This window comes from Rousettus aegyptiacus, unplaced genomic scaffold (assembly GCF_014176215.1).
Source record: "Rousettus aegyptiacus isolate mRouAeg1 unplaced genomic scaffold, mRouAeg1.p scaffold_m13_p_12, whole genome shotgun sequence".
Lineage (NCBI taxonomy): Eukaryota > Metazoa > Chordata > Mammalia > Chiroptera > Pteropodidae > Rousettus > Rousettus aegyptiacus.
In genome coordinates this window covers 55,716,973-55,738,629 of record NW_023416287.1, presented here as the reverse complement: position 1 = coordinate 55,738,629, position 21,657 = coordinate 55,716,973, and the positions used below count along the sequence as shown (strand labels likewise).

Below are 21,657 nucleotides of genomic sequence, written 5' to 3'. Positions count from 1 at the left end.
TTGAAAGTATGGTTGTGCTTAATAAAGAAAAAATCAGCAAAATATTAATTAGCCTTACTGTAATATGTAAGTATAGTTTTAAATTACTGGCGTAAAATAGAAAACTTCTGAAATTCTTACTAATGAAATCCTTTCAGTTACCAAGGGCAGAGATCTTTATTGCTAAAGTATAGCTGAACTAAAAATGATTTTTAAAAGAGCCTTAAACTTTTAGCTAAATTCCTAATAATCTAACATCTCTGTCATAAAGTTTCCTAAATGAACGGATTCTATATAAAAGCAATAATATAACATGCAAAAGAACCTTGAAAGAAAAAATAAAACAAGTAGAAGAATGAATGAATGTGTACAGGTAGTGTTCTTACATTTCCGGTGCTGCGAAGATATATTAGAGATCAAGTAGTGTGATCTAATTTAGATTCTTCTGGCATTACTATATACTTTTATTTACATAATGCAGAATCTCACACTGAATTTCTGAACTACTTAATAATGGAATTAAATTGTACTTCATCTAGAATTTGTCATTTATTACATGGGACTTCTTTTCTACAAATCTGCTATGTAGTCCCTTGTTGTCATCTCCTGATTTTTTGATTATCTAGTTGATCTGAATAATTTTCCAAGGAAACATGGAAGTGACATATTTTCCTGTTACTTATAGAGCATTGTTATATATGTTTAATGGTAGTTAAAGGACTCTTGATTATCCTCTATTAATTGATATCTAGTACATTAACATCTATGTCCCATAATAGCTATAAAGTATACTGTAGCTATGTGTTATTTTTTTGAGAGAGCTCTGTTGGTTAGCTGAGGCAGTGACTGTAGCGGTGGTGATAGTAGAAGTATTAATAGCAGTAGCTGGAGCATAATGGGGGAAGTTAGTAGGGGCAGTGGCAGCAGCAGTAGTATCTCTTTACCTGTACTGTTTTTAAAAAGCAGAGCAACTATCGTACTGAACCGAAAATAAACATATAGTATTTGTTATTGGTTGTTATTGGATATTAAAGAGTTTTTTGTTTTGTTTACTCTTAAAATCTTTTTTCTCCCCAGATACTTATCTTCAGCAAATCCTAATGATAACAGAACTAGCTCCAATGCAGATAAAAGCTTGGTAAGCATTTTCTTACTGTTTTTTAAAAGTTGTCTTGTGGATAATATATTTTCTGTGCGTGATATTAAATAAGCATGCGTTGCTTCTGAATGCGTAATTAGTGAACTTAAATTTGTATAACACTTTTCACCTACCATATTCTCTCCAGTTGATTTTTTGCCTACATATCAAATGAGATAGTATATGTAGAGGCAGTTAGTAAATTGTAAATTACTATACAGATAGGCAGTGGTGGTTTTTCTGATCCTTGAAATTAGGAATTTATGATAAATCAATGTATCAGTAAGAGTCTTAACATGAAAACAGATGGCACTTTCAAAAGATTTAAATGAAGAGAGTTTTGTGTGTGATTAAAAAACACAACATTTATGCCTTTAACCATTTTTAAGTGTACAGTTCGGTGGCATTAAGCACCTTCATGTTGTTGTGCAACCATCACCACCATCTGTCTCCAGAACCTTTTCTTCATTCCAGACTAAAACTTTGTACTCATTAAAGTCCCCATTGCACTCTCTACCCAGCACCTAGTAACCATTGTTTTGCTTTCTCTCTATGAATTTGACTGTTTTAGGTACCTTGTATAAGTGGAATCATACAGCATTTGACTTTTATGATTGGTTTATTTCACTTAGCATAATGTCCTCAAGGTTCATTGATGTTGTAGCATGTGTCAAAATTTTCTTCCTTTTTAAGGCTAAATATATTCTATTGTATTTTTATGCCATATTTCACTTATTCATTAAATGAAGAGAATTTAATGAAGGGACTATTAGCAGTGGTATGATCAGGGTCAAAGGGAGCAATAAATAATGGGTGTTAAAGCACCCACAGATTAACAACAATGGGAAGCCACCGCCTCTAGTCTAAAGAGACAAGGAGAGAGAAATCTTATCAAAGGAAGTCTAGAATCATAAAAGGAGGGGCATAGAACATAGAACACTGTAATGCAACAAGAGTGTGGGGAGAGTGAAGAGTGTTTCATTTCTCCCACCGCTGATATCTTGCTAGTGTTCGTAAGCTGAAAACAACCTTGATTATAGGGCAGTGGAACTCAGGTAAGATAGTCTCTAGATTTTAAGGCAAAGAAGGGCAGAGAGTGGATCTTCAAGGCTAGAAGGGAAAAAGGGCAAATGGATAATAACTGCACTTTTGTCCACTGAAAATTACTGAAAGTAAATATTAGAGACTTGAGTCCTTCCCCTTATTAAAATCACTCATGTTCATGAGACAGAGGTTCAAGTCTTACTTGCTTACATTTGAGAAGGTCCTTTTGATTTAACCAGACTATCCTTATAAATATCAGAAGTAATTACCTGGCCATTCTTACAGCATTTTTTGAATTCTTTGTGTTCTGTAGCGTACATAAGTTTAACTGAGAAAGAGAGTAGGTAGCAGTGATTTTTAGAAGCTGATATAATTTTTCTTTTCTCCTTTGATATATTTACCCTTGAATGTAAGAGAACATGTGATGGGAAGGGAAAGTGAGAAAAAAGTAAATGAACTATTTTTAGTACCTGTTAGCTGTTTTGGCCATCTTTCTCTCTTAAGTTCTCATTCCAGTAGAGCTATTTGTCAAGCTGTATAGCTAACAAGGGCTCAGAAATCTTTAAAATTTAAACACCTTTAACATAGGGAAGGTAAGGAGTTTATGTAACCCAGCTCTCACTGTAGCATTAGTGGTACATTAGGACATCAAAAAATATTCAATGGAATCATGTTTTAGGGGGCCGATCTTGTTCAGTGGTGATTGCCATAAGTTTTTTTTAGTGGCTGCTACCTTTTATCTTTTGCTTTGGTAGGATCATGGGAAGTAGAAAACATCAACATGCCTACTATCTCTGTTAACCTAGAACTGAGTACAAAAGTCAACTAATTTAATTGTCAACTCTTCCTTCAAAGCATATAGCCAAGATGCTAATGAACAACTTTGCAGTTGCCAAATACGATGAATGATTTTCATTCCATATTTTCTTTCTTGCTGCATTTGACTCTGACTATTCCCTCCTTGGAACCTCAAGGTTTTATAACTCTTTCATGTTCCCATTCTTTCTTTTTCTTTTCCTGTCTCTTTGGATTTTATTTTCAGTCCTCTTCGCAGGATTGCTTCTCTGTCCCCTCATCCCCTTTTCTTCTTCCCTCCTTTCCCCTTGAATTATTAAATGTTTCTCAAGGTGGTTCTGACCTTAGCTCTCTGTTCGTTTTCTATAGGCAGTTTCATGCATGTCCCACTTGTTCCTCTGAGCTCCAGAGTTGAATCTCTCTTCTGTCTCTGACTGGACTTCTCTTCCTGCACATCTTTCAGGCACCTCTACCTAGGCCAAAGCTAAACTCACAGTTCTCTCTCCATCCCCTCCCCAGCAGTTCTTATTGTGTTACTTATCCTTTATAATGATACCCTGTTCTTATTTCTAATCAGTTATTAGGTTATAAATTCGGCCTTCTAATTAATATAGTTATCTATTTCCTCCTCTTCATTCCTACCACCTCTGCCTATTATCAGACCTATATACTCTTTTTCCTGAACGATCTCAGTAACCATTATCTGGTTGCTTTGTTGAGAATTTCTCTACCCTCTATTCACCTTATTATTACTGAATTGATGTTTCTAAAATGCCAGTATTATGTCATTTCCTTTTTTAAAATGCTTATATGTCAAAGGTCCCAACTCCTGTTCTTATATTCAAGGGTGATAGTCCCATTCACCTTTTTAGATTTTGTGTAACTCATTCTCCCTGTTATATGCTCTGCCTACACTTAATTTCTTTCCATTTCCCAAATATATTTTCTTCTGCCTCTCTATTTTTGGAAGGCTAAAATGCCTTCCTTATACAACCTTCTTCGGTAAATATTTCTCATCTTGTAGATCTCATCTCAAATATTATACACCATCTTGGAGGAATTATATTGGCCTCTTCTTTCCTCCATAACATCTTGTATACAATTTTATTATCACTTAGGACATTTTATTACAATATTTGTGTATATGTCTTTGGGTTATTGTAGGTTCTTTTCACCCTCTCATTTTCTATGCCCCACTATTTAACTATTAGCTTCATGAGAACAGGAACCAAATCTTTTTAATTTGTATTACTGATGCCTACCACAGCGCCTGATATATGTGTAGATGCTGGAAAAAATTCTTGTTAAATTAAAAATAAAAATTTTAGATAGAAAAAGGGGAAGATCGAACCAAATAATTCCCTCCTAAACAGATGTAAAATGGTAACTTAAATTTGCTATTTTAAAATTCTCTATGAGTATTCTTAGTAGAATGAGTTGTGTTTTGTTTTCAATTAAAGCAGGAAAGTTTGCAAAAAACAATTTATAAGCTGGAAGAACAGCTGCATAATGAAATGCAATTAAAAGATGAAATGGAGCAGAAGTGCAGGTGAGAATGCTTTATATGTTTTTTATCTTAAAAGTGTATAGCAAAGCTTATTTTAAAGCTTTCACTCTGTAAACACTAATAAGTAGACATAAGTAAGGTGGGAGTATAAACATTGCCACTGATACACTGTCAATGAAGAAGATCTTGGCTAGAATTAGACAGTAATATTTATGTTGGCATTAATTTTAGATATATTTTCCTCAGAATATTTAAAGTACATTTGCTCCCTATAGTCTTTATTAAAAAACTGTGTCGATTCACTTAATACCTGATTTATTGCTTTTCTCTCTCATTTTAATTAGCTAGCTAAAAGAGCAAAGTAATTTACATTAAATAAGATGCTTTCTAAAATGTAAATGTTGTTGAAGATTAAAATTCACTAAACTTCTGATACAGACATTCTTATTTTCTTTGTGATTCTTTAGAGCACTAAATCAGAAGAACTTTTTCCTATAGTCTAAATTTAGTAAGTCTGTATATTTACGAAAATATAGAAAGATTATTTTAAATAACCTAGCATAATGGTGAGTTACTTATTAATTACAAACAATAACTTTTAATAATTATTTATATTTTTAGTGGATAGTATTGAATAAATGAAATACGGAGGTAATACTTGAGATTAAGTATACAACAAATGGAATAGGGAAAACTGGCAATTTTGTGATTGGGAGTGAGAGGAAACAAGTAAAATTCTCACTGCACACCATTTCTAATAGATTAAATAGTTAAGTGTATAATATAGACATTTTTTATAGAAGCACTTGAATATAAGCAAATAATTGATGCCAGGACTTGGAAGAAATTTCTGAGTATAAAATATGGAAATAAGGAGAGGAAATGGATAGATATTATTGTATAAATGTGGAGAAGTTCCTACATCCCAGAAATATTACAATCAAAATTAGAAGGCAAATGATAAACCAGTGGTAGTGGTGGTGGTGAGGATCAATTTGAGGAAAAAGTAAGAATGGCTGAAGTGGCCAAAAATCATATAAAAATGTGGGGAGACGTGGGAGAAGCCTAAGAAGAGTCTGGGAAGGTCAACAGAGTCTAGATCTTGGAGGACTTTGTTTATTTTTACCCAAGTTGCAAGTGAGTGTATTTATTGATTTATATATGCCACCTTTCTCTTCATTTACTTCATTTTGTATTAAAGGTTAAATGGCTAAGTTTTGCCATTTGGAAATTGAAGTCTTTAAACTTGGATGAGCAAAAAATTAATATTTTCTCTAACTTAAAAGTGAAATTCAGCATTTCCTTTAATTATGAACATAGGCTGTAATCCAGTTATTTGTAGTAGCTGTGAATTTTTTAATAATAGAAATTATAAGTATTTTTTCATAGTTGTTAGTTGTCTCTAAATATCATTTATGCTCACCACTACTTTGAAATTACTGCCACAAGATCTTGTGATTTACTGTATTAACAAAGAAGCACGCATAATACTAAATCATACTTTTTAAGTTTATGACTACATTTTAATATAATTTTGGCTTCTTTTAATTCTATGTATTTTATGTATTTATTTTATGCTTCTAAAAATATTCTGAAAAGAAGCCATAGGCTTCACCACACTGACAAAAAGATCCACAGCACAAAAGAAGAAATCTTAGTTAAATGTAAAAGTAAGAAATAGGGGATTCCATCCCTGTCAATAAAAAATAAACATATTTCTAATCTATATTGCTTTTGTTTTTACAGAACTTCAAACATAAAACTAGACAAGATAATGAAAGAATTGGACGAAGAGGTACTTTTTTTTAATTTGCTGATTGTTAAAAATTATTTTTTTATGGTGACATTGGTTAATGAAGTCCAATAAGTTTTAGCTGTTCACTTTAACAGTAAATATATATATATTTACACTGTGTATTTACCTCCCATAGTTAGATTTCTTCCTGTCACCACATATTTAGCCCCTTTTGCCCCATCTACCTCTCCTCTTTCTCTGGTAACCACTGGTCTATATAGTCCATGTCCATTAGTCATGAAGAGGTACTTTTTGTTGTCTAATCAGAAGTGCAGTTTTTTTTGTTTTCCTTTTCTTTTGTATTATTTTGTTTTCTGAGAAAATTACATTTAAACTTTATATTGTTGTAATACAGTGGAGCTGCAGATTCAAGTTGGACAGGTTAGATTATACTTTAATTTCTTTTAGTTTCTTTTATATAGTTTTATTCTAAAACCATTTTAAAATTTTAGTACAAAAATTTCATTTCAGATGGTTGAAAGATGAAAAAGGAGCAAGAGAATCAAGAGATCAAAAATTGAATCTGCAGCTATAGTAGAAAAAGACAAGAAAGAGGAAAGAATACTTAAAAAAGACTTACATTAACATAATTTCATGTGACCAAATGGCAAATATATTGATTTTTAAATTATTCATGTTTTCCATGGTCACCTAGCAAGAAGTTTTTATCAGGAAAACACAGCATAAACATTTCATTATACAGATGTTTGTTTGCAGATATGTAATACATTTTCATTCCTTTTGGTTGACTTGTAAATGTTTTTCTACTGACTGTATGAAGAGTCCCTCAACAGAAATATACTCTCTATAGTCTTCCTCTCATTGATTACTTCCTTGGTCCTTTTTAGATTTAATCTTTTTGATGGTTTTTATGCTGTCATAAGTTTCTCTTCTCTTAAGGAATAGTTAGTATCTGTCAGTGGTGTTTTTTTCCCCCCTCATTTGTAGCGTTGAATATACATGTAGTCATCTGAGAAGATTCAGATAATATTTTACCAACTTACCATTGGTCATTGTGCACTTAGCCTAGCACTATTTATTTGAGTACTTAAGAAATAATTTTGCATATCCTCTACTTTTTAATTCACTTCTAAGACACAGAGTTCAAGTGTGCTAGATTCAAGTTATTCAGCTTTCCAAATTCAGGATAGAAAGGGATATCTTAATTATAACATTAGAATACAAAAGTCCCTTTTTATCTGCAGGGGATGCGTTCCAAGACTCCCAATGGATGCCAGAAACCAAAGATAGTATTGAACCCTATGTATACTATGTTTTGTCCTTTATCTACATACCTTTTCACTTAAAGGAAGCATTTTACAGCTTCCTTTGGCATCTTCCAATTGCCAGCATCACTACTCTTGCACTTTGGGCCATTGTTAAGTAAAATAGGGTTACTTGGACACAATAATACCACTGTGATACTACCGTGACAGTCGGTCTGATAATCAAGATGGGTACGGAGTAACAAGTGTGGAGCATGTATAGCATGGATCTGCCGGACAAAGGGATGATTCACATCCTGAGCAGGATGGAGCAGACGACATGAGATTTCATCACACTGCCTAGAATGCTGTGCAATTGAAAACTTATGACTTGTTTATATCTGGAATTTTTTATTTAATACTTTTGGATCGCAATTGATTGAAACCTTGGAAAATGAAAGTACAGATACAGTCCTGCTTCTGGAAAGATGGAGTAAAAGTACTTTCCCTTATTCGTCTTACAAAGAACAGCTAAAAACTATAGACATATGAAACAAATGTAAAAAGATTCTCAATGGTAAAGAGAAGGCCGACCAGCTAGAGTACTTGGGTCTCAAGAAACGACACAGAAATGGGTTTTCTTTTTGCAGCATATATCCCAGACTGGTTGCTGGAGAACCCAACAATCTGGAAACACCAACAAGCACAGACAAGAAAGTCAATCTCCCTAGCCAACAGACCAGGAGGGTAGGCTAACAAGTCAGAAAACTTTTACACAATCACTGCTCTAGTCAGCCAAACACAACATAAAAAAATGTAACCCCACCCCCACCAGCAAAGGCCTAGACTTCCAATCCTCTGACGCAGTGGTGTCAGAGAAGGTCCAGTGGAAAAACTTTATCATTTCCACTGGGCAGTGACAAGCCTTTCCCTCTCTCTCCAGACAGTGTCATTGGCAACCATGTGGGGAGTCTAGGTTTTCACTTGAACTCAGCAGCAACAAGGCACTCCTCCTCCTCCTCCCTGCTGGGCTGGTGTCAGAAAAGGCCTGGTACAGAGTTTGAACCTTCAGCTCTGAAATAACAAGCATCCCTCCCCACAGCAATGTCTGTAGAGGTCATGTAGGCAGTATTAACAAAGTACCCTACCCCTCCCAGCCATTATTTCATCAGCAGGGGACTAGCAGGGTACCAGAACTCTCCTTTACGCCCAGCAGTGATGAGGATCCACATACTCTCAAGCTCTGTGTCAGTAAGGATCGGGCGGAAACCTAGATTTCTACCTCCATCTGGCAGAAATGAGGCAGCACCTGCATAGTCCCACCAGAAGAGTAACAGAAGAGACCTGCTAAAACAGAAGACTTAAATAAGACCCACAGTATCATAACATAATATCAAAAATGCCCAGGTTTCCGTTGAAACAATAAACAGGCAATAAAAAGATGCCAATATTGACATCCGACACAGATGTAAAAGAATCATCATAAATACGTTTTGGTGAGCAACTACAGACATTCTTGAAACAAATGAAAATTTTAAATTAGAAAGCATCAGCAAAGAAATAGTCTTCACAGGGACGTAGATGATATAAAGTAGAACGAATCAAAAATTACAATAGCTACATGAAAATGTCAGTGGATAGGCTCAACAGCAGAGTGAAGGATACAGAGGAAGGAATCAGAGAACTTGAAGATAGAACAATAGAAATTAGCCTGAATAACAGTGAAAAATGTCAGAGCCTTGGGGACTTGTGGAACTATAGCAATTAAAGTTCTAACACTTGTGTCATTGGAATTCTTGAAGGAGAGGAGAAAAGGGGGGCAGGAAGAAATGGCTGAAAATTCTACAAATTTGACAAGCCATGGACTTACAAACAAAAAGACCTACAAGAAGCTGAGCCAACTACAAAAAGAATTAACCTAAAAATATCCACACCGGACATACAATAGTTAGATTTGTGAAAACTATTGACAAAGAAGAAAACTTACAGCAAAAGACACTTATCTAGAAGGGAAGAAAAACATAAATGACAGCAGATTTCTTACCAGAAACCATGGAAGACAGGGGAAGTGGCACAGCTTTTTTCAAGGGCTGAAAAAAGGAACTGTTGACCCAGAATTCTGTGTGCCCAGATGAAAATCATGGCATTCTCGGATGAAGGAGAACTTAAGAGAATTCATCATCAGCACACCTTCTCAAAAAGAATTGCTAAAGGAAATTTTCTAAATAGAAAGGAATTGGTAAAAGATAGGATCTTGACATATCAGGAAAGAAGAAAGAACAATAGAGAGTTAAAATATGGGTAAATACATTTCCCTTGAAATTTAATGTGATTCTCTATATACAAAATAGTTAAGACAATTATGAATAAGAAGATAAAGAGACATGAGGGGAGGTAAAGGTTTTACACTTTCCTTGAACTGGTAAGTTGCCAGCAGTATATAGCAGTATATTGTGATTAACTATGTACTGTACTGTATATAAAAATTGACACACTAAAAAAAACTAGATAAATCTAGACTTCCAAAAAATGTTTAAGTAACCCACAGAAAGACATGAAAGAGAAAAAAAGATCAAACAAAAAACAAAAATGGAAGACTTAATTCTAACATACTAATTATTACATTAAATGTAAATTAAATGTAACAGCAATTAAAGATGTTGTCAGGGTAGATTTTTTTAACTGACCCTAACTATATACTATCTACTAGAATTCTCTTAAAATGTAACAATATATAGGCAAATTGAAAGTAAGAGGATGGAAAAATATATCATGCAAACATTAGCAAAATGAAAGCAGCAATGGCAATATTAATATCAGTTAAGGTAGACTGCAGACAAAGAAAATTATTAGGGGCAGAGGGGTTATATTACATGATGATAAAAAGGTCAGTCCACTAAGAAATAGCATTCCTAAATTTGTATTCACCAAACAACAGAGCTACAAAATACGTGAAGCAAAAGCTAATAAAACTGAAAGGAGAAATAGACAAATTCACAATTATTATTGGAAACTTCAATACCACTTCACATACTGAAAATCTGCAAATGTAGGAGAATTCATTACCATCAACCAACAGGATCTATTCAACATTTATAGAACCCTCCCAACAAGAGCAAAATACCCATTCTTTTCAACATTCAAGGAATATATATCAATATAGATCACATCCTGAGCAAATGTCTATAAAATTAAAAGAATTGAAATCACACAAAATGTGTTCTCTGACCAAAAGGTAATCAAATTAGAACGAATAGCAGAATGATACAAGGCAAATGTGAAAACATATGGAAACTAAACAACACAGAAATAAGTAATCCATAGGTCAAAGAGGAAATCTTGAAGCAAATGAAATAATATGATAAAATTAAGTTATGACTGGTCATTTGTTAAAAAATATTTGAGCAATGAAAGTGAAAATAAAACCTCCAAATTTGTGAGATATATCCTCCCTAGTGCGCTAAGTGAAATTTGTACATTAAATTCTTATATTAGAAGAGATTAAAAGTCTTAATCACTTAAGCTCATATCTCAAGAACCTAGAAAAAGAGCAAAAATAAACCCAAAGGAAGTAAAAATAAAGATAAGACCAGAGATAATGGAATTGAAAACAAAATAGAGAAAATCAATGAAAACAAAAGCTAGCTGTTTGGAAATAACAAAATTGACAAACCTGTAGCATGGTTGACAAAAAGAGGACACATATTTTCTGTATCAGGAATAACAAGGCGTATTACTACAGACTCTGTAGATATCAAAAAGATCATAAGGGAATACTATAAAGAATTCAAAATATGTAAGTGTGAAATTTAAACAGACTAATTCCTACAAAAATATAAACTATCACAACTCAAAATGTGAAAGATTATTTGAATACCCGATATAACTATTAAAATGAATTCATAATTTAAAAGCTCCCCAAAAAAGTAATCTCCACAATCAGATGGTTTTATTAGAGAATTCTACTAAGTGTTTTAAAAATTAACACCAATTCTATACTATTTCTTCCAGAAAATATAAGAGGTGGGAACACTCCCCAATGAATTTTCCGATGCTAAAATTACCCAGATCCCAAAATTGAATAATGACAGTTAATAAGTAGTTCTGTAGCAATTAGCTATTCAATAGGCCAAGATATGAACCTCAACTTAAGTCTCACACCTTATGTAAAAATTAACTCAAAACATCATATTTTCAAATGTGAATAGAAAATATTAAATTTTAAAGAAAAATAGAAATCCTTGAGACTTAAAGTTTAATGAAGAGTTCTTAGATATGACACCACAAAAAATGATGCATAAAAGGAAAAAATTCAATAAATTGGACTTCACCAAAATTTACAATATTTGCTCTGTGAAAGACCCCGATAAGAGGATGAAATGACAAGCTATCGCCTGAGAAAAAATATTTGCAAACTACGTATCTCACAAAGGACTCTATCTAGAATATTTAAAACTAAAGCTGTACAGTAAATAATCAAGGTTAAAAATTGGCAGAGGAGATGAAATATACGTTTCATCAAAATGGATAACAAGCATATGAAAAGATACTTAACATCATTAGTCATTAAAGAAATGCAAATTAGAACCACCATGAAATAGCACTATATAACTATTAGGACAAGTAAAATTAAAAACAGTGTCAATACCAAAACTGACAAGGATGTGGAAAAACTAGATCACTTATACATTGCAGATGGTAATGTGAAATGGTACAGCTGTTCTGGACTATAGCTTGGCAGTTTCCTGAAATATTGAATATGCAAGTACCATGCGACCCAGCAATTGTATTTTTGGGCATTTATTCCAGAAAAATGAAAACTCATGTCCTCACAAAAACCTGTACATATTAGCTTTATTTGTAATAGCTAAAAACTAGAAACAACCAAAATTCCCTACAGTAGGTCAGTGGATAACCAAAGTGTGATATATGTGTACCATGGACTACTTACTACTCAGTAACAAAAAGAATGAACTATTGATAAACACCACTACTTGGATAGATCTCAAGGGCATTATGTTGAATGTAAAAAGCTAATCTCAAAAGGTCCATACTTTATGATTCCATTAATATGATAGTCTCAAAGTGACAAAATTATACAGATAAGAGGGCCCATTATTGGTTGCCAGGGATAATATGGTGGTAGAATAACAGAGATAAGTATGTTTATAATTAGTGGTTGGAAGGAGATCATTGTGCTCATAGAATAGTTCTGTATCTTGATTGTGGTGGTAGTTACATGAATCTACACAAGAGATAAAATGACGTAGAACTACATACGTACTTTATTAGCAGTGCCATTTTTCTGATTTTGTTATTGTACTATTGTTACACATAATGTAATTATTAGAGGAAAATGAGTGGAAGGATACATGAGACCTCTCTATACTATCTTTGCAACTCCTCCAAATGTATAATTATTTCAAAATAAAAAAGTGAAAAAATAAAATGATAAAATCTTGGAACTGGAAAGACTTTATGTGATCTCTGTCAAATTGTACAAAATCTCTCTGGCAGCATCTTACCTAAAAGACAATTTTTGCTTAAAGATAGGAAAGTTCAGGAAAAACACGCACTTTAGGATGACCAGTGTAGAATCTTAAAGTTAAAAATGAAGCATCAAAAACAGAGTATGCTGATAGTGGTAACTCAGAAACAGAAAATAAAATTTTTAAGTTATGGAAGTTGTTTTTTTAACCCTCCTCTTCCCTGCAGTTTTATTTTGTCAAATAGATATTTCCTTTATAACTTTAATATGCAGTAGTAGGTAAATACGTAGAACATCTTAGCAAAGATAAAGTGTTATTGAGGCAGGGAGAGGATAAAGGGAGACACACAGGGACTAATGAACTTAATGCACATATTGTAGCATTTGGTACCATTTGAGCTTTGCACCATTGAATTAGCAAAAACGCAATTGTCTGATCCTTTCATATTTCTAAGATTGTAAATAAACAAATATTTTGATAGCATAATCTGTTATCATCATAAACTAGTGAAGTGACTTTCAATCTGATGAGTTGTTTGTTATATTTATGGATTCAAATATCTCTGAAAATTTTATATACCTAGTTCAAATAGGGAATTCTCACTATCTCTTAAGGCAAGCTAGTTCTGTTATTAGACAGTTGTCCTTAAGGGGTACTATCTGATTTTGAAACAAAGAAATCTATCTTAAGTCTTTGTGTGTGTTGTGTGTTTTTTTTTAAAAAGTGTATTCTGTCAAATAAGTATTGATTGCAGTGGCAACTTGTCATAATTTCAGGGGAATCAAAGAAGAAATCTAGAATCTACAGTGTCTCAGATTGAGAAAGAGAAAATGTTGCTTCAACATAGAATTAATGAGTACCAAAGAAAAGCAGAACAGGAAAATGAGAAGAGACGAAATGTAGAAAATGAAGGTAAATTGTTACTTCTTTTGAAAAGTGCTGGAATTTCTGTCTAACACTATCTTTGATGTCTTTGTCATGGAAGTTATCTTAAATTTAGTGCCTGTGAAATAGTTTTGAAGCCATAATGCTAAGACATCTCATGAGCTAGAGTAGTGATTTTCATCCTTACTTGCATATTGAAATCTCCTGGAAAGTTTTAAAGAATACTGATGCTTAAACTCCAGAGATTCTAATTTAATTGATCTAGACATATGACCTGAGCATCAGTATTTTTAATAAGCCCTCTAGGCACTTCTAACAAGCAGCGCATTAGAGAACTACTAATCTAGAATTTCATGTGTTATAATGTTAGTGTTACAAATACATTTAAAATAGCTTTCTACACCCTTGGATCCAGTGATTTCACTTCTAAGAATTACATAGATTCTTGTGTACAAGCACACTGATCTATAAACAAGGGTATTTATTGTAGCATTTTTTTAAATGTCAAAAATTACAAACAATATAAATGTAATCAGTGATATAATAAATTTTGGTATATGGTAGAATACTATGCATCTTATAAAAAAAAAATCTCCTAGTACATGTTATAAAAGAATCTCTAAGCTGTATCTTTAAGTGGAAAATAGTACAGGTTATTTAAAACAAGGGTGCTTGTCTGTATAGTTTCATGTGTGTATACATATACAGATACACATGTGAAAACATGTATTATATGTATGTTTTTATATATTAAGGTATGGGTATGTAGACTATCTTAGGAAGAGTATAAAAGAAATTAGTAATAGTTGTGACTGAGGAGGAAAATTGGACTGGGAGATGATGTGTGGAGGCAGGAAGACTTATTCTGCACCATATCCTTCTGGTACCTTTTGAATTTTGAACCACTTTAAGAATACTGAACTGTTCAAAGAATTTTACTATTCAAAAATAAATATTAAAACTAGCTTTATAATCTTTCACTAATAGATTGACCTTAGGAATAAATAATTTGAAATACAATCATAGAAACAAATCTATTTTTGCATTCTATATTATAAAACGATGCTTTCCTTTTACAATGAATTTAAAATATAAGTACTTTCAAGATGGAATTTCACTTTGGGAGTGGACCTACTGTAGCTGACTATTATGGCCTGAGACTAAATTTTATTTTTTTTAAATGGATTAATATGTTTTCTCCATGAAAACTTTGTACTTTTACATTTTATTTATTTCTTTTCTAGTTTCTACATTAAAGGATCAGTTGGAAGACTTAAAGAAAGTAAGTCAGAATTCACAGCTTGCTAATGAGAAGCTGGCACAATTACAAAAGCAGGTAAGTATTTTAAATGTTTTTTTTTTTAATTATCAATAAGTTTGATTGCATATTTAGTGAAAAACCTATTTTCTTGCTCTCTTTTTTTAAATAGCTAGAAGAAGCCAATGACTTACTCAGGACAGAATCAGACACAGCTGTAAGATTAAGGAAGAGTCACACAGAGATGAGCAAGTCAATTAGTCAGCTAGAGTCCCTGAACAGAGAATTACAGGAGAGAAATAGAATTTTAGAGAATTCCAAGTCACAAACGGACAAAGAATATTACCAGCTGCAAGCTGTGTTAGAAGCTGAACGAAGAGACAGAGGTCATGATTCTGAGATGATCGGAGACCTTCAAGGTAATATTTTTTCTTACTGTGGTAAAATATACATAACATAAACTTACCATTTTAGCCATTTTTAAGTGTACAATTCAATGGCATAAAGTATTTTCACATTGTTGTATGACCGTCCCTACTATTCATCTCTAGAACTTTTTTTTCATTCCAAAAACTTTATACCCATTATGTGGTAGCTCCCAGCTTCTGGTAACTACTGTTCTACTTTATGTGTTTATGAATTTGACTATCTCATAAAAGTGAAATCAGACAATATTTGTGCTTTTGTGTAGGTCTTATTTCACTTAGTACAACGTTTTCAAGATTCATCCATGTTGTAGCTTATATCAGAATTTCCTTCCTTTTTAAGGCTGAATAATATTCCAATGTATGTATATAACACATTTTATTTTTCAATAGAAGGTAATTTTTTAATTTGTTTTTTTTTTTCATTTTTAATTGTGGTTAAAAGCATAAAACTTGCTATCTTTATCATTTTTAAGTGTAAGGTATTATATTTTTTACATTACTCTCATAAAGAAAATGACTTTGGTAAAAAACTGAAATGGTTAGCCATTTTCCTCTTTTCAATATAATGCCTTTAGTTGTATCACATTGTAATTTCAATCTCACAGGCACCCCTGTGAGGTAGGTAATGTGGATATTTCCAATTTTACAGCCAGATTACTGAAAACTCAATTTTAAAACATGCCTAGTTCACAGAAAGTCATACTGAAAATGGAACTAATCTGGGCAGAGAGGACTATTACTATTAAAACCTGGGAATTCCTCATTCACTGTTGGTAGAAATAGAAAATCAGTCATAGAAATAGAATCTCATTACAAATAAAGAATTGGGTGCTGAGAAGATTAGGACTAGAGATATCCGCAGTCTTTGTGTGTCTAAAAGAAAAAAGATTGAATATAATAGTGAATAAAGGAACAACTGTATAATGGTAGTAAAATTCAGTTTGTTTTAAAAAAAAAAAATGCCTGGTTTTACCCACTTCTCATATATTCTGTTTTCTAGTCTTATTAGCAACAGCATCTATACTACCTAATCAAACAGATATGCATGGAAGTTGCCAGATCTTACAGGGAAAAATGGGGATGGGATAGTCCATTTTAACCTTACTCACAGGATGGGAACATAGTTTGGGGTCTCATGGGGCTTGATGATTAGCTATAATTCTGTGGAGAGAGGTCAGGGTCAGTTTTTGTGACTGTGGAAACGGAAATTAAGATCTCCCGTTGGTTCTTAGCTGAGGAGCATTGTGCAATTCTATTTCTCAGGCACTAGGCTTAAAATAGATCTAACTATAATCAAGAAAATAACCTCATTATATGTATTAGAAAAGCCTCATACTTGACTTAGGTTGCTTTTCTAGACCTTTTTATATACAGCTTATTAACTCTGTGAAAGTCAGTTCATCTGCTTTGTTTATCTATAAAGCAAGGAAAGTATAATAGGTGACCTCCTACAAATCCTTCCAGTTCTAAAATTAAGTCTGTGATCTTCCAGATATAACCAAGCTTCGAAAGCATGCATTAAAGAGACTATCATCCATGTTTTTAATTGTGGTTAAAAGCATAAAACTTCCTCAACATTCATCAACAGTGGTTTTAATTGAATCTATTTTTTAATTAACAGTGGTGTTAAGGAAAATTCATAGCATGATTTATTGTTGAGGTGTTATCTTTTGTCATTGCTTCCTTTAACATTTAATTTTTAATATAAATATGAGTCAAACCTCATACACATTAAAAAATGCACACAATTTATATGGGCCTTGCGTACATATAAAGATGCATTGTGGTTTAAAACACACAACACACTATTTTTACATTGATCTTTTATAGTCCTTAAGAAATTTCAGGTCCCTTAGATATAAATTTCTCATAGTTTAAGACACTGGGCTTCTAGCAGAGTCAGGATTATTTCCTAGTTGAATATCCTTCATGTACACTAGTGAGCAGAAGCTTCTTCATATGTATGGGCAATGACTTCCCAAATATAATTGGATAATAAATATTTTAGCCTTTGTAGACCACATATGATCTTTTACATAATTCTTCTGTTTTACTTATTACAACCCTTTAAAAATGAAAAAAAAAATTTAGCTTCATGTTTGTAGAGAAATTGGATACAGGCCTGAAGATCTCCAGCACCTGAACCAGTGAATAGATAAGGCTGCTGTTACAGACTGAAAGTTAGCTTTCAAAAGTCCAGGTTTTAGAGGCTTAAAGAAAATGAATTGATAAAGGTTAAGATGTTATGGAATGAAAATTTTAACTGAAATGATAGGCTCTTCATCTAGTTAATTTATCTTTGATTCTTCAGATTGAAATGCAAAAAGAAATATTTTTAATTAACCATTTTTAAAAGTTTTTTTTAAAAGTTCTGTTTATTTGGTTTCTTATTTAACTTCATTTTGGAAAATTTTAGTCATCTAGATTCAATAATCTTCATCTAGCCACCAATCTTGTTTCATTTATACCTCTACCTCTCCTTCCCAATCCTTCTGTGGCAAATGGATGTTCTATTTCCAGTTGGTGGCTATTGTGAATAGTACTGTCATGAACTTTCTTATACACTTTTTTTTTTTTTTTGGTAATCATTTATATGCTACCTGTTGGTATATACCTCGTAATGGCAGATCCATAGAGTATATATATATTTGGCTTTAGTGAGTACTTCTACATATTTCAAAGTAGCCGCATCAGTTTACATTCATCAGCAACATATGAGAATTCCAGTTGCTTCACATTCTCATTAAGGACAGTACTCATCCCAGCTGAGTTTTGTCAGTCATGATGTCTTAACCAATCTGGTGGTATGTGATAGTATTTCCTTATAGGTTAATTTGTATTTCCCTGGTGTCTAAGATTGAGCAATTTGCCATGTTTACTGGCAATTTATGATGTGCTCTTCAAGTCTTTAGCTCATATTTTTATCGCATTGTTGACTTTTTTTTATTGGTTTGTATGACTTCTAGATATTTGTCCTTTGTCAAATATATGTATCATTGTCTTCTCCCATTCTGTGGTTTGCCTTGCCACTCTTTAATGTTGTTTGCTGATGAACAGAGGTATTAACTTTTCTTATTTTTAATGTAGTCCAATTTATTTTTCTTCTATGGTTAGTGCTCTATTTAGTGTAGCCTGTTAAATTCCTTGATTAGATAATGAAGATATTGTTCCCTCTTCTAGAAGTTTTATTCCATTTAGTTTATGATACCTGGTATTTTGGTTTTTTTCCCTTCCACTATATACTATATATTTATATGTTTTTTTGTATATGAAACTTCCACGCTTTCACGTATTGCACAGACAAGTTAGTTTCTTCCTTACATGTTTTTAGAAATAGAATAAATGAAGAAAATAAACTTTTATTAACATGTGTTGCATATGATTATTAGGAATCTGTAATGGATTCAACTCATTTTCATTACTTTGTTAGAAGTTGTTGTATGTAAACTTATACATGAAAAATTCAGAATTTACTATCTTTGTACAGATTTTTAAAACCTATTATAATTACAGGAAAAGCATTTTTCAGTAGCATTTTAACATTTAAACGTCTTGCAACATTTACTTTTTCTCTCCGCATACAAACACACACTTGTATTTTTGCTCAATCATGTAAAAGAAACTGGTGTTTCTCCTTCATAAATATAATGCCATTGTCGTGTGTGCGTGCGTGTGTGTGCGTGTGTGTAAAATTGTTTCATTGCTGTCTAACAAACATCAGATGCTAAATGTTTAATATTCATTTATTCATTAAAGAATTACTTTAGAAAGACTAAAACATGGAAAGCAGGTAGAGTGAAGACTTTGGCAAGTATAGCAAGTTAAACGTTGAACTTTAAGAAGTACAAAATTTTTTTGGTCCATCTGGATGCTTTATTCATTTCCCTGCCAAATCCAGGGCCAGTATGAATCATAAAAAAGAAAACAGATTCTTTCTTTTGAACTAGACCATATAGTTATATTCGTTTATATTAAATTCTACATGTATTAAATTTGTGTTTGTTAAATACTTATGCATTAAAAACCTTTAAGGTGTAAAGCATGTTTTAATGAAGTTTGGCTCCATTAAGTTAAAAGTAATTAAATACTTTTAGAATGTCTGGAACATAAAAAGCCAAACTTAAATACTTGCCTTAATTAACTAAAGAGTCTTACTCTTAATGGTAGAAAAGAGCACTGAATAAAGACTCAGATCGAATGATTTCTGAACCAAGCTCAGACTCCATCTCTTTGACCATTTGTGAAATGAAGATGATCTCCAATTAGCGTTAACACTTTTATTACTATATATATTGTAGTGAGTGTGTATACTATCAAGAAAATAATTCTATCTCATCAGGACATTTAAAACTTTTTTTTTTATCTCATGCTGTACAAAAACACTTGCTTTAATGACTATGTGACTTGAACGTTTTTCCTTACTCGATAGCTCGAATTACCTCTTTACAAGAGGAGGTGAAGCATCTCAAACATAATATTGAAAGAGTAGAAGGAGAAAGAAAAGAGGCTCAAGACATGCTTAATCATTCAGAAAAGGTAAGTGATTTAACATTACCAATTATGAGATAGTATTTACTGGTTATCAGATATTATAAGGTGGTTTTATAAAATAGCATTCACTCCTAATATTTATATATTTATGTTTCTAAGTTTTTATAGTTGTATAGTTGATTGTGGGGGGCAGGAGTATATGTCTTAAGGATTTTTAGTGTTATTTTTGTTTTTACCATCGAAGGGTATTAGCTGTTGAATATTATTTGATCATCACAATTTTTTTTTTGGTTTGGAAATACCTTTTCATATGGATTTCATTCACCATTATTTTTGTACATGGGTAAGACAAAGGTGCTGAACCTCACTAGCCTTATGAAGAAGGAAAACACAGGGTTAGTATATAAACATCCACATTTTTTCCACCTTGTTGGAAAGGGTTAGCAAAATAAAAAATGTGCAAAGTGATTGTCTTTTACATGTAGAATTTTCTTAACAATCAAAAGTGTCATTGACTATCCTTTGTCTCTACCTTGCTTTAAAAAAAGGATTAAATAATATGCAGATCTAGCTCTCACTTTTTGATGTCTCCCTGAAATGTTATAGGTTTACTAGATCCTCAGATAAATGGTCAGAAAATCCACCAATTACCTGTCCTTTGAGTACATGTTTTGTAACAATCAGTATAGTTTTTTGATGTTTAAGCCCACTGTAAATGTAGAAATAAGATGAAAAAAGGAAGATTAGAAGAGGCACCCAAACAGAAATGGAAATCAATTTGATTTTTTCTTTTATCAAAGCAACGGAAATCTAGGTATAGATGCAAATATTGATAGAGATAATTTTTTTAAAAAGTAGTAGCAAAATTTTTTTTAATGAATTGAAGGATTGTCCTATTTATTTCTGATCATAGCAATAAACACTCCTGAACATAACCACCGCCGTAACCTTGCCCTGCCATCAATGATGGCCGATGATTCAAATGGGAAGTGGTGGGGATAAGGGAGATAAAGAAAAAGTGATATTTTGCTTTTAATTACATGTGCTTATTGTGATTTTAAAAAGAAAACATTATAGATAATGTAAAATATACAAATATAAAAAATAAACATATCCTGAATATAAATATTTAAGGAATGTTGTGTCACATTTCAGGCCAGTTGATGCATATATTATTTCTTGTGGGATATTAAATAAGATTTAATAATGTGTCTTTTGAACTGTATTACATGACTCTCATTCTCATTTTTCAGGAAAAGAATAATTTAGAGATAGATTTAAACTACAAGCTTAAATCATTACAACAACGGTTAGAACAAGAGGTAAATGAACATAAAGTAACCAAAGCTCGTTTAACTGACAAACATCAATCTATTGAAGAGGCAAAGTCTGTTGCAATGTACGGTAAGTGTCACTTTTAATATTTTCTACATGATAAGTTTTTAAATAATGCCTACACAATTTTTTGATTTATTAAAATTTCACTTTATGGTAGTATAAATTCTTAAAAATTGTAAGTAATGATCTGAAAAGAGGATATCTTCCCTCTTTTTTTTTGATACCTTTCCTTTTTTAAAAATCACAATTTCACCTCCTCGTTCCCTCACTCTGCTACCCTCTACTCCCTATAAAAATCAGTGGAA

The 21,657-nt window shown here is 32.3% G+C and overlaps 1 protein-coding gene across 2 annotated transcripts in view; it reads left to right on the top strand.

Moving 5' to 3' along the window:
• The window catches only part of ROCK1 (Rho associated coiled-coil containing protein kinase 1), a 130,537-nt gene that overhangs the window by 72,356 nt on the left and 36,524 nt on the right, over positions 1–21,657 (top strand). The window contains exons 11-18 of one of the 2 annotated variants that reach the window (XM_016164545.2): positions 1,057–1,117; positions 4,417–4,505; positions 6,210–6,258; positions 13,729–13,864; positions 15,082–15,173; positions 15,268–15,514; positions 19,953–20,059; positions 21,268–21,418. In XM_016164545.2, the coding sequence (XP_016020031.1) occupies positions 1,057–1,117; positions 4,417–4,505; positions 6,210–6,258; positions 13,729–13,864; positions 15,082–15,173; positions 15,268–15,514; positions 19,953–20,059; positions 21,268–21,418 (932 nt within the window). The remainder of the gene's footprint in view (positions 1–1,056; positions 1,118–4,416; positions 4,506–6,209; positions 6,259–13,728; positions 13,865–15,081; positions 15,174–15,267; positions 15,515–19,952; positions 20,060–21,267; positions 21,419–21,657) is intronic. The other variant, XM_036229894.1, reaches the window with a different exon arrangement.